Source organism: Oxyura jamaicensis, chromosome 15 (genome assembly GCF_011077185.1).
Source record: "Oxyura jamaicensis isolate SHBP4307 breed ruddy duck chromosome 15, BPBGC_Ojam_1.0, whole genome shotgun sequence".
Lineage (NCBI taxonomy): Eukaryota > Metazoa > Chordata > Aves > Anseriformes > Anatidae > Oxyura > Oxyura jamaicensis.
Window position 1 is genome coordinate 10,507,404 of NC_048907.1, and position 15,717 is coordinate 10,523,120.

A 15,717-nucleotide genomic window follows, 5' to 3' on the forward strand; every position below is an offset into this window, starting at 1 on the left:
TTTCTTTTCTTTTCTTTTCTTTTCTTTTCTTTTCTTTTCTTTTCTTTCTTTTCTTTTCTTTCTTTTCTTTTCTTTTTTATTTCTTTCCTATTTCTGATTTTTATTTCTTCCCTTCTTTTATTTATTTTATTTTTTTTATTTCTTTAATTTCTTTTATTGATTTTCTTCTCTCGCTTTCCTTCATTTTTTATCTTTCTGTCTCTTTCTCGTTTCTTCTTTCTTACTCTCGTTCTGCCCTTCTGTCAGTCTCTGTTTTCTCTTTCTCGGAGGCTGCTGGTTAACGCCACGTTTGATTTTTCGATCCGTCAGACAGATTCGTTAATTTCGGTTCCCATAGTTCAAGCGGCAGTTGCAAAATAATCCTAATAGTCGCCGTAGTCGGAATAATAACGACGTTGGCTCTAAGAGTAACAGCAGTGCTCATCGGTAACGGTCCCAAACCCCACGCCAGAAAATGCCCGTTTTCCCCGGGAGCTGCGGGAGCTGCGGGCTTTCCTCACCTGCCGACACCCCCCGCTCTCCCCTCTCTGCCCTCTCACAACGAATCCCGCATTCCCCGCGGCTCCCTCCAGCCCAGCGCCCCCGCGGTGTTGCCGCGGTGCTGGCTCCCGGTTGGTCGCACCGGCTGCGGGGACGCGAGGGGACCGGGACCGGGACCGGGACCGCTCCGCTCCGACCGCGGGGGCTCGCCCGGCCCCGGCCCCGGCCCCGGGGCTGTTCTCCTCCGGGCCGTGCGCGGAGTGCGGGGCTGCCCCTGCCGGGCCGCAGCCCCGGCTGGCTGCCGCTGCCCCCCACCCCCTCCACCCCCCCACCCCCTGGTATTTATGTGCTGCTCCCCGAGCCCCGCAGCTCGGCGGGGAGCCGGGGCTGCCGCGGCAAGCCCGAGCCGGGCCGTGCGAACTCCCCCCCAGCTCCCCCGCAGGCCGGGCTCGCCGGGGGCACGTCGGGGCGCAGAGGTGAGGGGCGGGAGGGACAAGGGGGACCGAGCGGGGGCCGGGGGGCGAGCAGAAAGGAGGGCTGGGGGGGGACGGGAGGGGAGCTGCGGGAGGGCTGAGAGCGAAGGAGCGCGGGGGCTCTGTCCCCGCCGGGCCCCCGGGAGCGGGCAGAGCCCGTCGGGGCCGCACCTGCAGCGCAGCCCGGCCGCTGCGGACACGGGGACAGGCGGCCGGGGAAAGCCGGGCACATCCCCAGCCGAAGTGCCGCCGCCTGACCCCGGAGCTGGAGCGGAGCGGGGACCCCCGGCCCGTGGGGAGAGGAGCCGGAGGGGAAAACCCTGCGAGGGAGGAGGACGAAGGGAGCTGCCCGCCTGAAAGGTCCGGGACATTGCGGGCTGAGGGGCCCCGACGGGGGGAGCCGGCGGCGGGGCTGTGGGCGGGCGGCGGAGCTCGGACCCGGGCCGTGGCGGGGCTGGGGCTGCCGTCGGGGGGCCGCGGGGTCTGGAGCGCCGAGTTGCTTTCCCACTGCCGCCGCTGGGTTTTGCACCGCCGAGGCCCGAGGATGGCGGGGCACAGGAGAGGGGTGCCCCGGGCCGGGGTGGGGGCGGCCTTTTTTCGCCTCTTCCCGCAGCGCGGAGCCGCTCCCGATGGGACAAGGCCGGACTGCCCCCCGCAGCCTGAGCGGGCGGGAGGGAGGGTGTTCAGAGGACCCCCCCCCTCACCCTCTCCCTGTTGCCTTTCCGACAGCCCCCAGGCTCGATCCGTTCAGCCCCGGACGAGGGAGGGCCGCAGCGCCGGCGGCAGCGCGGTGTCAGGCCGGCGGTGGCACAACCCCGCGTCGGGGCTGGATTCGCTTCGCAGCGCTCCGGCGAAGCAGAGCGGCCGTGGAGCGGGACAAGCGCCCGGGGGCCGGGGAGACAGCCGGCAAAAGCGGCCGGGGCCTTTAAGGTCCCTGTGGGGGCCCGGAGAGGCCGGCTCGGAGCTGGGAGTGGGGCCGCGGGGCTTGTGCGTCCCCGGGGGCAGCAGCGATAGGGGGGGGGGGGGGGGGGGGGGGAGCGCGGTGCAGAAGGCTGGAGGCTGGAGGCGAACGGCCAGAGGCCGTTCCCGGCGGGTCCTCTGCTCCCAGAGGGTCCCGGGGGTCCCCTGATCCCGGGGGGTCCCGTGCAGCCCCCAGCGGGTGGCCAGGCCGAGGGCTCCGCACCCGGGCTATGCCCGACGGGGCGCCGCTTCCTGCTGCGGCTGTAGCCACGAAGCAGGAAAGAGGAAAGGGAGAGAGCCGGGAGAAAGGGAGAAAGTCCGGGCAGCAACCCCTCAGCTCCCTCCTCCGCTGGGGCGCTGGGTTCGGGACCCTTCTTAATTCCCAGATATGTTTTCCTCCCGCGGGAGGGGCTGCCCCCCGGCCGGGCACCTCCCGGAGCCGCTTTGCCGCTCGCGTTCGTGGCTCCTTCGTTTCCCCCCGCACCCCGGGAGCTTCGCTTCGTGGGGTCCTAACGAAATCCGTTCCCCCCTCCTTCATTGCCTGCAGCCAGGCAGTGGTGCGGGGCCGCACCGGAACACCCTTTGCCCCTGCGTGCCGCTGCTCCCGGCACCGAAAATGCCCCGACCGGGAACCGCCGCGGCACAGAAACAACCCCCGCTCGTGTCCCGTTTTGCCCTTGTGCCTTCAGCTGCAGGAACATATGCTCAAATATGTACGAGTAGTCTAGATTTTTCTCTGCAAATATTTTTACCGCATCCAAAGATAATATTTCAACAGAAGAATCAAGCCCCGCAGGCTACAGACAGGGCAGCTATATATAACCCGCTTGCTCACTCGGGCTCTCGGCGCACCGCTCGGGTTATGCAAGCCCCGGTGCGGCGGTAGCCACCGGCGCGCCCCACGGCTCCGCCCGCCCCGTCGGGGGCAGCTCCCCCGGGACTTCGCTGCGGCCGCCCGACGGAGGCACCGGGGCTAGGCCGGGGACAGGGGCCCGGGGCCGGGCCCGGCGGGGCGGGTGTGCCGCCTGGCCCCGCGCCGATGCGTAGGACGGGCCCGGGGGACGCGGCGGCTCTCCGAGGGGCCGGTGCCGGGCGGTGAGTAGCGCCTCGCCGGGACAACGAGTGGGGACCGGGGACAGCGGCCTCCGACCCAGGCAGGTGCTGCCGACACCGCGGGCTCTCACGCCGGGCCGCGCAAGGGCTCGCCTTGTGCCCCGCCGTTTGCTTTCCGTTTGCTGCGCTTTTGATTTATTTTTTTATACACTTTCTTTTTTTTTTTTTTTTTTTTTTTTTATCGGCGAAGGGAACGCTCCAACTCCTGCGTGCGATTCGGGGCTCTGGTGGCCCGGGGCTCGGGTTCCCAGCGCTCCCAGCCCGCACGGCGGGGGCTGCCGGCGGCACCCGCTCCCGCAGCGCACCCCGACGTGCAGGTCCCCGCGGCCACCGAGCTCCGGGCCGGGCCGGGGGAGGCCGGAGCCCCGCGGCGGCTCCGTGCCGGAGGAAGGGAGCGATCCCCTTCTCGTTCCCGGACATCCGCAGCGTGACGCCGGGCTCGGCTCGGCCCGGCTCGGCTCTTCCCTTCCCGTCGGCCGGCTCCCGGCGCCGTGATTGACACCGGCGGCCCCTCCGCCCGCCCCGCAGCACATCCCGGCCCTCCCCGGCGGCCGCTCGCCGTGCCCGGGAGGCGGGGAAGGGCCTCCCCAGCCCTTTGACACCGTCTCGGCAGGAGTTTCACTTCGCTTTCGCCGCCGCCGCCGCCGCTTCTGCAGGCAAACACCCCCGGCTTCCATGTGACGCCTCCCAGCCGCTGAACGGGGGAAAAGCGCCTCCAAGGGAGCCACTGTCCCTGCGTGCAGGAGCCAACAGGGGGGCACGGGGGGGCAGGAGCAGGAGGTGGTGGCTGGGGGGAAGGGAAGAGAGGAAATAAATTAATAAACCGCACAGAAAGAAGCTGTGGGGGAGAGGAACTGAGACCCCGGGGAAGGAATTCGGGGGGTTATTTATTTACACGCACCCCCCCGCCCCAACCCCCTGTCCCCAGCAGGTCTCGGTCCGGGCGCTGCAGCGTTCGGCACTGTCCGCACAGGGCCCTGGGGCAGTTTCTCGCTCCCCAGCGCCCTTCTCGAGGGGGGGGCACAGACTTTGGGTTGTTTTCCTTTTTGTTTGTGTGTTTTTTGTTGTGTTTTGTTTTTTTTTTTAGCTCCCCTCCCCCCTTTGTGGAAGGAGGGGGGGTCCCGCTCGCACCTCCCTGGATGGCGCGCTAGAAAGGAGGGGAGTGAGGGGCGGGAGGGGGGGCTCGTGGTGGGAGGCTGCCGCGGCTGCCGCTCCTGCATTGGTGTCTCCCCTATGGACGAAAACAGCCCTCTGTCTCCCAAGGCAAATGCTTTCAGTATCGCCTCTCTGATTTCAGTCGCCGCCGCCGCCGAGCGAGCAGGGAAGGGAGCGCTGGAGGAGCGCCGCGGTGGCCGCAGCGCACCCGCCGGCCCCGCCAGCCGCCCGCCGAAGATGCACTTCAGCACCGTCACCAGGGACATGGAAGGTGAGCGCCCTGCGGGGAGCCGCGACCCCCCGACCGCCGCTCGGCGGACGCTTTTAACGCCCCCCGGCCTGACGGAGGGGCCGGGAGCCCGGCCTGCCCCCGCGGTGCCGCTGCCGGGGGGCTCGGAGCGGTGTTCCCCCCCCCCCTCCCCGGCTCGGCAGGAACGGGGCCGAGGCTTCGCCCGCGGAGCATCCCCGACGGCACCGGCCGTGCCCCGGGCTGCGGCGGGCCTGGGGTCAGCTCCCGCCGGCTCTGCAGCCCCTGCTCGGCCCGGGGACTCCGTCCGAGGTGATCCCAGAGACCGCGGGGCCTGGAAAAGCCTCAGGGCGTCGGAGGGGACTCGGAGGAGCGCCCTTCCCCGGGGCTGCCCTGTGCTGCGCCGCGGAGCCCGCTCGGGCCGGCGGCCGGGGGCTGCGCTCCGGGGCCGTGCCGGGGGCCCTGGGCCGAGCCCGGAGCCCTGCGCTGGGCCTCGGCCGCCCCCCGCTCTCGCTTGGGGATGCCCACACGGGAGGGATTTGCTAACCCCGCTCCTCCTGCCCCTGTCAGCCACGGCCCCGCGGCTCCAGAGCAAGGGACGTTACCTGCAGCACCGTCGCTACACGGAAATAAGAACCGGTTTCGTTCTTTTTTTTTTTTTTTTTTTTTTTAAAATTATTTTTTTCCCCCCTTCTTTTTTTTTTTTTTTCTTCAAATAAATTTGGGGGAGGGGGAGAAGGGGAATTTGCTTTGTCCCATTTCGCGTGCGGCGAGGGAGGCCTTCTGCAGAGATAACACCGGCAGTGCACCGCCGCGGCTCTTGGCAGATCTCTCGGGTTTGCAAAGAAAAAAAAAAAAAAAAAAAAAAAAAAGGAAAAAAGCGCCGAGGCAGGCAGGCAGCGGGAGCAGCGAGCTCCCCGCCTGCCCCGGGGGGAGCGGGGCCGGGGCCAGGCGAAGCGGGAAGGGGGAGGCGCCCCGCTGGGCCGGGCGCGGGGCAGCGGCGGAGGCGGAGGGCACCCCGCGGAGCGGCGCGGAGCTGGGGGGGAAGCGGTTGCCGGAGCGGAGCCCTGACCGCCTGCCTGTTTTTTGGAATGATTTCAGCTATCTCCAGCCCCTGGCTCACCCAGCTGTCCCATTTTTGCGATGTTGCAGCTTTCACGGCCAACAGCCTGAGCAGCCTGAACGCCTCCGGGGGGTACCACCTCTCCCCCTCCCCGGGGGACCCGTACGGACAGCATGAGCCGCCGCACTACGAGCCCTGCACGGCTCAGCAGCACCCGCACCCGCCGCCCCAGCCCCAACACGGCTACCCCTTCGGCGGGGCAGCGGCGGCCGGGGCCAACCCGCCGCCCCCCGGCCCCGAACCGCCCGAGGGCGCCGGGGGAGCCGCCGCGGGACCCGCCGCCGTCTCGGGCTGCTCCGCGGGGGCGGCCGCCGCGGCCAAGGCGCCGGTGAAGAAGAACCCGAAGGTGGCCAACGTGAGCGTCCAGCTGGAGATGAAGGCGCTGTGGGACGAGTTCAACCAGCTGGGCACCGAGATGATCGTCACCAAGGCCGGCAGGTCAGTGCGGAGCCCCGGGCGGCCGCAGGGTTGCCATCGGTTGACCTTCGGCCTTTTACCCGGGGAGAAATTTGCGAGCCCGAAGGCCTCCGGTGCTGCGGGGAAGGGGCGGCGGGTGGCAGGCAGGGCCGGGCCGGGCCGGGCCGAGCCGAGCCGGGCCGTGGAGGCTCCGCCGCGGGGCTTCGCCGGCGCCGGGAGGGCGCCGGCTCTCGTTTGTCCCGCTGGGGATTTAAAGGCGGCCCCGTCCTCGGAGGACACGGTCCTTCCCGGAACGGGCAGCAGCAGAAAGGGAGGGGGAAAAAAAAAAAAAAAAAAAGAACACCCGACCCGCACCCGTCAATACCTGTAACTGGGTAAATTTTGAGCACGGGCACAACTTTTCCTTTCGGCAGGGACTGCAAACAGTGGAAACAGCCGCCGGTTCTGGCAGTTGTAAACCTCAAAGCGCCCTCCAGGCCGATCGCACTTCCCGAGGATCGGGGAACGAGCGCGGCGCAACCCGGCTCGGCTCGGCCCTGCTGCGCCCCGGCACCGGGACCGGGAGCTCGCTCCCGGCCGGGCTGCAAAGGACGCGGCCGCGCTGGAAAGGAGCAGAACGCGTGTGGGGGGTGGGGGGGGAGGTGAAGAACAGTAATTGTGCTAATTACTGCGGTTAATTGCGATCGCCGGGGCTGCTCGGGCAGAGCTGTGGAGGGCAGACGCTGCCTCCTGGGGGGCGAGCGCGTCGTTCCCGTGATTTAAAGCGATCCCGGCTGGGGGGAAAGAAGAAAGGAAAAGCAACCAAATCAACGAACGGCCCGGTGGCCGCTCCCCGTGCGCCCCATGAACGGCTGCAGCGGCCGGGGCCGCTGGGGAACGGCCCAGCCAGAGCGGCCGCGCGTCCCCTCCGGCGGTGGGGAGGGTCCTGGAGGTGCCCAAACATAACTATATTTGTAGGCGCATAGTTGCGTGTCTTTTTAAAAATACAGCAATTTCCTCAAACTGAACAAACGAAACAAACTACCGCGGCGCCCGCTGGAGGAGCGGCCGCCGAGGGGCCGGCCGGCGCTGCGGGACCGCGGGCGGCATTTCCCGCAGCCGGTGGCCGCCCGGCGCCGGGCCGTGCAACTCGCTGTCGCCGGGCTCGGCGCTGCCTTCCTCAGCGGAAAAGGTCGGCCAGGCTCCGGGCGGACGCTCTCTGCAAACAGGAGCCCTTCGCTCTGCCTTTCTTCGCTCTCCCGAGGCAGCGGGAGGGATGCACATAGCCGACTCCGAAAGGGCCCCTGAAGGAGCGAAGTTGATTTGAATCGCGGGTTTTCTTCCCCCTTCTTCTTCGTTTATTTTATGACATCGACAAATCTCCAGGCAGGCAGATAAAAACAGGAGAAAACTGGGTAAAACCGGCAGGAAAAGGCTCGGGGAAGGCGCTGCGAAGCCTGTTCTCTCCCAGCGCCTCTGGGCCGGCCCTGCTGTTTGTCTAGGTGGGTCTTATCAACTCGGGTTGTTTGTTTTAAAACTTCGTTTTAAAACAAGAAACACCGGAACTGGAGCTAATGGGGGCTTTTACACCTTTAAAAATAATAATAACAGAGGAAGCTATTGGAAACGTCCTCCAGAGTTTGCTAAGGCGTTACGGAGAAGGAGACCCCGCTCCCCGTCCCCGGTGCTGCCGGCGGGGCCGGGCCGGGGATGCCACGGCCGCGGGGGAAGGCAGGGGAAGGCAGCCTCTCCTCGGCGGCAGGGAGCAGTACGCAACCGAAAAGGTCCCGGGGAGGTGCGCAGCAGCCCGGCCGTGCGCCCCGAGACAGAGCTGGGGGGGACTCCTGATATCCGCTTTTGATCGGATTGCTTTTGCGGGCGGCGACTTCAGTTTGGTTTTTCAACGGCTGCAACCCCCCTTCCCGAAATGCCGCCCGCCGCTGCTCGCTTTGTTTCCTACTCGGGAAAATCCTCACGGAACCAAACGGGAGCCGCAGCCAGCGCCGACGCTCGGGTGCATCTTCGGCGTGTCCCGGTAGGGATCTGTGCGCCCAGCCTGGCCCCCAGCCCCATTCCCCCCGCAACCCGTCGGGGGAACCGTGCCCTCCCTGAGCCCGGGACCCGCGGTCCCAGCCCGGCCACCTCCCCGGGGAGCTGCGCAGAGCAGAGCGGGGACAGCCCCAGGGCCACCCTGCCCAGCGCCCGGCTCCATTCCCGCTCTGCTCCCGCTGCGGGGACCGGGAGGGGGCTCGCTAGGAGATGCTAGTTGCCCTCCAGTTCCTACCAGCCTGGGGGCTTCGTTTGCCCCTCCGGGCTGGGGGAGGTTTTGCTCTGGCTGCAGGGGCTGTGCTGATCTTGTGGCTGCTGCTTTAAAACTGCGCCAATTTTGGAGGGGCAAAAACGGGAATTCGGTTCCCTGGGGTTGCCCGCAGAAGGGCCCTGCCATGCCAGCCTGGGACCCTAACCCGGCTTGAGTGTGGGTCCAGGGTAGGGGCAATGTCTCACATCAGCCTCAGTTCGGATCAGCTGGAAAAAGAGGGAAAATCCAGAGCATGGAATTATGCCCCTGTCCCCCTTTCCCCAGACATGGGGCTCCTACAGCCAGCCCGAGCACCCGTGTGCCACCCCCTTGGGGCTCCCTGTGGCCCCTCGGCTCAGCTCGGCTCGGCTCAGCTCGGCTCGGCTCAGCTCAGCTCTCCCTTCTCTCTGCTCTGTGGCAGGCGCATGTTCCCCACCTTCCAGGTGAAGATATTCGGCATGGACCCCATGGCTGACTACATGCTCCTCATGGATTTTGTCCCTGTGGATGACAAGCGATACCGGCAAGTACCCTGCTCCTGCCCGCTGGGACGAGTTTTGGGTCAGAGACCCCCCCACCCTCCTGGGCTTGTGCACAGCAACTGCAGCACCCAGACGCAAGCAGGGCAGCCGAAAGCACGGGGCTCGCTGCTGTCCTGCCCAGGACAGCCTCCCCCCCCCCGCTGCTCCCCAGCTGCCCCGAGCAAAAATCCCCTCAATGCTTCTCAAGCGCCCCCCGGGGCTGCTTGTGCCCACCAAGGAGCTCGCCTGCCGGGTGCTAGGGTGAAGAGAGCGGGTTTTGTTCGCGGGGAAGGCAGTGGCTGTCCGAGCCACAAAACCCTCCCCTTGTTTCCAGCGGCAGCGTAGGAAGGCCTCGGAAACGGGCGAGTTGCAAGGCAGAGATGCGGTCTGATTTGCAACCCCTTTAATTTTAAGACAGTGAAAGGCGCATTATGTATTTAGCTTCAGATCAGGACGCCGAGCAGGCAGCGCGCGTAGGAATTGCAGGTCCGATATATAAATATTTAGACAGATATCCAAATTCTCAGGGAGTCCTAGAAATGTTTGCTTGTCAAGGGAAGTGGGATATATAACATCCAATTGAGTATATCTTTAAAAAGTAATGTTTCTGCTCGAGTCCAATGGTGTCTAATTCCCCCTGTGCAAACACTGGCTTTTAAAGTAAACACGTGTATAGAAGATTGGTTTCTCTGTTTTAAATGTTACTGTTGAATACGGACTTTGAAAGAATGAAACAAGGCTGCTAAACTCTGGACCTGCTATTAACCTACACATAAATTTCCACTCTTCGCTTAGAGCCAGAGCATTACTGTATAGAGAGCTCCCTTTCACTTTTTTTTAGAGGAAGGGGGAGCTTTTGTGGCTTCTCTCCCAAATCTGTACAGGTAGCTATAAATTTCCTGCATCCCGCAGATTTCTCTCCTGCCAGCTCCATCCCCGTCAAACGTGGTATCTTCCCCTGCAACCCGGCTGGCTGTCGGGAGCCTCTTCCTCTCCTTCCCGGGACCAGGGGCTCCCCCCCAGGCTGGGCTCCTCGGGGATCCCCAAGTACTGCAGCCCCGGGGGGGGGGGGGGGGGGGGGGGAGCCGGGAGCGCCACGGGCCGTGGCTGACGGTGCTCCCCTTGCTGGCAGGTACGCCTTCCACAGCTCCTCCTGGCTGGTGGCCGGCAAAGCCGACCCCGCCACCCCCGGCAGGGTGCACTACCACCCGGACTCCCCGGCCAAAGGGGCGCAGTGGATGAAGCAGATCGTTTCCTTCGATAAGCTCAAACTGACCAACAACTTGCTGGACGACAACGGACATGTAAGTGTTCCCGAGGGGAGGCGACAAGCCCGGGGGCTCCCCGCGCCCTGGTTCCCGGGGGGCCGCTGCCCGCACCTCGGTGTCCCCGCGGGGCTCAGCGCCCTGCCCCGGGCAGGGGGGACCGGGGGCTGCGCTCTCCTCTCTCGAAACTCCGCCTGGATCAGTTATTGTCTCCTTGCTCGTTTTATCATTCAGATCATTTTGAACTCCATGCACAGATACCAGCCGCGTTTTCATGTGGTCTACGTGGACCCCCGGAAAGACAGCGAGAAATACGCGGAGGAGAACTTCAAAACCTTCGTCTTCGAGGAGACGCGCTTCACGGCCGTGACCGCCTACCAGAACCACCGGGTGAGGCGGCAGCGGGACCGGGGCGCCGGGGGGGGAGCCCCAGAAGCGCAGGCGGGGGTATTCGCGGCTGGGGCAGCGCCGGGAGCCCGGCGGCAGGAACTGCGCCTCGAGGCAGCGCTGGCCCCATCGCCAGCTTCCCTGGCCCGGGGGCAGCTCCCTGCGGCTGTAAACCCGAGAGCCAGGCTCGATGGGAAACTGGAGGCTCCCCGCTGCGGGATGTCACTCACAATTTGTTTGGCTAAATCTGTGATTTTGCTTCTCCGGGCTCGGTCTGTTCGCGCTCAGAATACAACATATTTAAAACCGAACCAGCCCACCCCCTAAACTGATGCAGATTTCTGGGCAGCGCTTAGTCCAATTGCTCCTCTAAATCACAGCGCAAGGAGCAGGAACGCTGGCTGCAATCACAAGCACGGTTTGTGAGCAGAGGCTTTTTAGCGCTGACCCAGCTCTGTGCTGATGCCACAGGGACTGTCCTCAGGGCTGTCCCCAAGCAGCCGGGGCCGGGCCACGCTGCACTGCCGCTCCGGGCATGCCGGGGCCCCCGTGGGATGCTGTGGCCGAGCCGGAGCAAGGCTGTGCCTTTAAGGGGCTCCGGAGTCCCTCCCCGGCTGGCATTTGCCTGATGGCTCCGGACAGCTGCTCTTTCTCTCCTGCTTTCTATCAGTTTGACCTCTAAGGCTGGAACTGTCACGGAGGGGCTTAAAGTTTGTTTTTCAACCCATTCCGGAAACTCACAATCACATACTTTATCCGTGGATTTGCTTAAATATAGAAAATGTCCTGCCTTCTCCCCGGCGAATTAAATAAATACATAAGTATGATTTATCCAGTGATTTGTCTTAGCTGCTCCAGTGGTGACCCATATAATGTGGCATTCTCTTACAAGTGCATTTACACAGCTTTTGCAGCCGCCTCTCCCTTCGCCTTGAACTCGTATTAGGTAGCGTCCTGTCCTGCATTTTCTAATGGGGAACGCACATGTTGTGCTCCGTAGCAGGGAGTGCCCCGGCTCCGTCATACCGGGCACCACTGGCTGCCGGAGCTGCTCAGAGACACGCTCACTCATGGAGGTGCCCTGTGTGCCACTTTGAGACATTTCCCACTTTATCCTTACAGATCACGCAGCTGAAGATCGCCAGCAACCCTTTTGCCAAGGGATTCAGAGACTGCGACCCTGAGGACTGGTAAGGCTGTGTCTTTGAGGCTAGCTCCCCTCTCACTGAGCGTGGCATGCACCTGCCCAGCGCACCTTTGCACAAGACTTTTCATGGTGTTTGGGTGTCGGTAGGTCAGCCCTGTTTGCTGGCAAGGCTCTAGGTATTCACTTGGTAGGACCACTGCCTCCATATTACTTCTCCTCTCCTTTTTCCAGGCCCAGAAATCACAGGCCAGGGGCCCTTCCTCTCATGAGTGCCTTTGCGAGATCGCGGAACCCAGTGTCCTCCCCTGTGCACCAGAATGGCACAGAGAAAGGTGAGCACCCTCCATGGCCATGCTGACACGTGTGCTCGGGGCCAGCCTCGCTCGCCGTGCTGGTGTGCAGCCGCCTGTAGCAGGCACGGCTCCCTTGCTCATGAGCTTTGCGTTACCGTGTATTTTTTAGACAAAGCCAGCCACCTTTTTAGCCTCGCTCCCCCTTCTTAGGTGTAAAGCTGTTGTGCTTAAAGAGCTTTGCTGCTTTAGAGAACAGCAGCCTTTTATTTATTTAATGAGTCCCACCTGGGGCTCCTGGGCTGCCAGCTCTGCTTCTCATGGTGCCCGTGCCCTCTTGGCACACCCCATCAGCATGCCTCCCCCTGCCCACCGCCCCCCTCCCATTACCCAAACACCCAAGCCGGCCCCGGCCCCTCTCCCACCCCCCTCCCGCTTGCCCAAGGGACGCCTCTATTTATTCAGCGTTGCACAACCGCGGCGATGCCAGGCGTGTCGCGGCCCGCCAGCCGCCGCAGCTCCCTTTGTGGCGGCCGGGAGGTCCCGTCCCACCCTGCGGGGGCCGGGGGGGGGCTCTCCCACCTCCGCGCTGACACTCTCCGCGGTGCCCCCCGCAGACGCAGCCGACGCCCGCCGCGACTACGAGCGGGAGGCGGCCGCCGGGGTCCCGCTGCACGCCGAGGCCGCGCACCAGCAGCTCCTGGCGCGGGTGCTGAGCCCGGCGCTGCCCGGCGGAGGAGGAGGAGGAGGCGGCGGCGGAGGCAGCCTGGTGCCCCTGGGGGGCGGCGGCGGGCGGCCCAGCCCGCCCCACCACGACGTGCGCCTGGAGGCCGGCGAGGCGCTGCAGCAGCACCCCTACAAGTACCCGCCGGCCGCCTACGAGCACTACCTGGGGGCCAAGAGCCGGCCCGCCCCCTACCCGCTGCCCGCCATCCGCGGCCACGGCTACCCGCACCCGCACCACCCGCACCACCACCACCATCACCACCACCCCGTCAGCGCCGCCAACGTGTACCCGCCGCCCGCCGGACCCGCTGCCTACGACTACGGGCCCCGGTAACGCCGCCCGCCCGCCCGCCCCCCCCTCCCCGGCCCGGCCCGGCCCGCCCCGCGTGCCGCGACCGTTAAACGGCCGCTCCCCTCAGCCGCCTCCTTCCCGCCTTTTGCTCTCGGCCCGCCCTACGCGGGAGATGATAGGTCGGCTCGGATGATTGACAAGCGATTAGACCAATGGTGGGACGGCACCGAGTCCGCTCCGCCGTGAGGTGGCCGGGCCGTGAGGGGCCGGGGGATCCCCGCCGCCGCCTGCCGGGGTTGAGCGGAGCCCCTGGGCGTTGTCCCCCCGCTCCCCGCTCCGAGTTGAGCTCCTGGGAGAGGGCAGGAGGCCGGGGGAGTGGCGAGGTGCCGTGCCCGAGACTCAGCCGGGCGCCCGGCCCCGAGGACGGCGTGAGGCTGGCCGGGGCGGCGGCGGGCCCTGGGAAGGGGCCTCGCCTGCACGAACTGCTGTCAGCCACCCCGGGATCCTCGGGCTCGCTTGCAGCTGGCTCACGGGGCTCTTGGAGGAGACTGTCAAAGGACACAGAGTTTAACCTAAGGGAACACTGAATCGTCACTGTAAGAACTACACCTAACCCGGCCCTGCCTCCCTGCTGCTGACCTGCCCGGGAGCGCTGGGCTTCACCCGGCGCTCCAACCACCGCAGCGTTCTGTGGAGCTCTTGAGAGGAGGCCATGGCCGTGAGCACAGCCACGCACAGCTCCCCGCTCTCACAGCAACCCATACCGAGACGTAAAGACTAGTCTGGGGGGGGTGGTGGGGAATCCCCGCGGTGTATTTTCAGCAATAGTTTGTGATCTGGCTGCTTCCCAAGGCAGCCTCACAACACTGCCTTCCTACATCCTTCACTGAGCTCCTGATGCTCTCCCACTGAGAGGTGCCTTTTAGAGGAACTGGGCAGTTTTTCCCTAGCACGCCTCACTCCTTATATTTGGTTGACCCAAACTGCAGTAGTCCCAAAGCACCTATTCTGCATTTACCTGCTTGCTGCATCTTTCCTCTTAAAGCTGGTAAGTACTTTTTTCTTAACTATCTCCTTCGGTAGTCTTTCCTTACACGTTGGAAAGACGGACCTGTTCATCACGGCTTACTCCAGTGATGGGTTTTGAACAGTTGGCTTTTGTTTTTTGTCAACTGCTCATCAAATGTCAGATGTTTTGCGTTCAGAGAAGGTATTGAACAGCTCCTCAGCTGTGTTGGTATACAGTATTATAAACACTTTCCCAATTCTTCCACATGATTCTATGAAAAGAAGAGGGGATATTTTTCTTCTTCTAAGTCTTCTATTCGTCCATATTCGTGCATTTTCACTATAAACTCTGCAACTGTTCATTGATATCTTTTAAAATATAATCCCTTGTGCAGGTGGCAGTGTTAATAGCAATGTTTATTCTGTCTCGCAGTGGGCATTGGGCTTCCAAAACTTTTTGGAAAGATTTAAGAAGGGGTGCAGGGATAACATGAATATTTTATGTGTATTTTTTTCCTGTTATAAAAATATATCTGGATCCACGAAAAAGACTTGTGCAAGAAATATGTATTTTATTTGACATTTGCAGTGAATTGTGAGATTCTTAGTGTCTGACTAAACCATAATTAATGTTCTCAGAAAGGTTGATGTAAAATAGCCTTGTGCTTATTATTGGTCAGTGGGAAAAGGCTCTCTGATGTGCTCTGTTGCTATGCCACTGTTATTTCAGAGTTTCAGTTATGATTTGTTATGTGTAAACGGATTAGTGCCAAAGCTTTGGTCAAACGTTTAATGAAGTTGTTATATTTATTATTTCTTTCAAAGATTATACAAATGCTTTTTTTTTTTTTTTCCTGTTAGTTCCAGAGTAGGGAAAAAGTGAAAACAGCCAAAGAATCATAGCTGCAAACAGTGTAGATAATTGTAGATATTTGTAGATATATGTAGATAATCTTATTACATTTAAATTGAAAAGACGTTGGACAGTGACATTTATAAATGCTTTTCCTCTTCTTTCCTTCTGTCTTTTTATGTTTGGTTACTTGTGTTTGTTGGCTCTGAAGTCTAAACCTCCCCTACAAAATGAGGCCATTTAAATAAGGAGGGATGCTAAACTGGAGTTTGAGGAGTTGTTTACCCTGAGCAAACAGTGAATCTTCCCAGTGATTGCTCCCTCCCTTCTCTCCCCCCAGTTGCTGGTGACCTGTCGTTATGCAGCAACATGCAGGGTTGGGGGCTCAAGTTGGAATGGATATGGTACGCTTCTATTTGTGTTTGTTAGCACTTGTTTTCTTTAAACATACATAGAGTACAGCAAGAAGTGCCACTGGCTCTCAGTACACATCTTTTCAAATCTATTTCTCTGTAAGAGCTGAGAGGACTGAATGACCCAAGACACCAGGACTAAACTGTGCTCTTGCAGAAAGTGGCGCAAGGTCCCTGCCTTGACTGTAGAAAACGTAATTTATCTCCTTTAGAAGAAAAGGAAATCACAGAACTTCTACCTATGGCTGTGGGCGCTCAGGATCACTACCCTGTCCTCTGGGCTAGAAGAATCTCTACAGGGAGTCCTGTTCTGAGTGGGAAGGAGAGACCGTGCAACTGTCTCAAGACTCACAGTTTTAACTGTGAAAATGGTATTTCTACCTTTGTGTTTAAGCCATCAGCTGGCAAGGTGCTTGCCCGTGTTAGTATTACACTTGTTAGCAGTCCTTCTTATAACATGTTTTAGTCCCTAAAGCAAGCTACCTGAGGGCTTTGTCTGACCAGCATTTTGTCCTTGCTACACCTGTCTCACTGTGTGGGAGTGTTCCAGAGATGGGAAACATGCAGGA

The 15,717-nt window shown here is 62.0% G+C and overlaps 1 protein-coding gene across 5 annotated transcripts in view; it reads left to right on the forward strand.

Moving 5' to 3' along the window:
* TBX1 (T-box transcription factor 1) overlaps window positions 1–13,134 on the forward strand; it is a 124,005-nt gene extending 110,871 nt beyond the window's left edge. The window contains exons 1-9 of one of the 5 annotated variants that reach the window (XM_035340285.1): window positions 892–956; window positions 4,324–4,452; window positions 5,530–5,989; window positions 8,668–8,769; window positions 9,900–10,071; window positions 10,267–10,422; window positions 11,542–11,609; window positions 11,798–11,898; window positions 12,474–13,134. In XM_035340285.1, the coding sequence (XP_035196176.1) occupies window positions 4,419–4,452; window positions 5,530–5,989; window positions 8,668–8,769; window positions 9,900–10,071; window positions 10,267–10,422; window positions 11,542–11,609; window positions 11,798–11,898; window positions 12,474–12,916 (1,536 nt within the window). In that variant the 5' untranslated portion in view covers window positions 892–956; window positions 4,324–4,418 and the 3' untranslated portion in view covers window positions 12,917–13,134. Of the gene's footprint in view, window positions 1–891; window positions 957–2,891; window positions 3,068–3,567; window positions 4,453–5,529; window positions 5,990–8,667; window positions 8,770–9,899; window positions 10,072–10,266; window positions 10,423–11,541; window positions 11,610–11,797; window positions 11,899–12,473 lie in introns of those variants that run through there. The other 4 variants (XM_035340284.1, XM_035340282.1, XM_035340280.1 and 1 more) reach the window with 4 other exon arrangements.
* The last annotated feature ends 2,583 nt before the right edge of the window (window positions 13,135–15,717 follow it).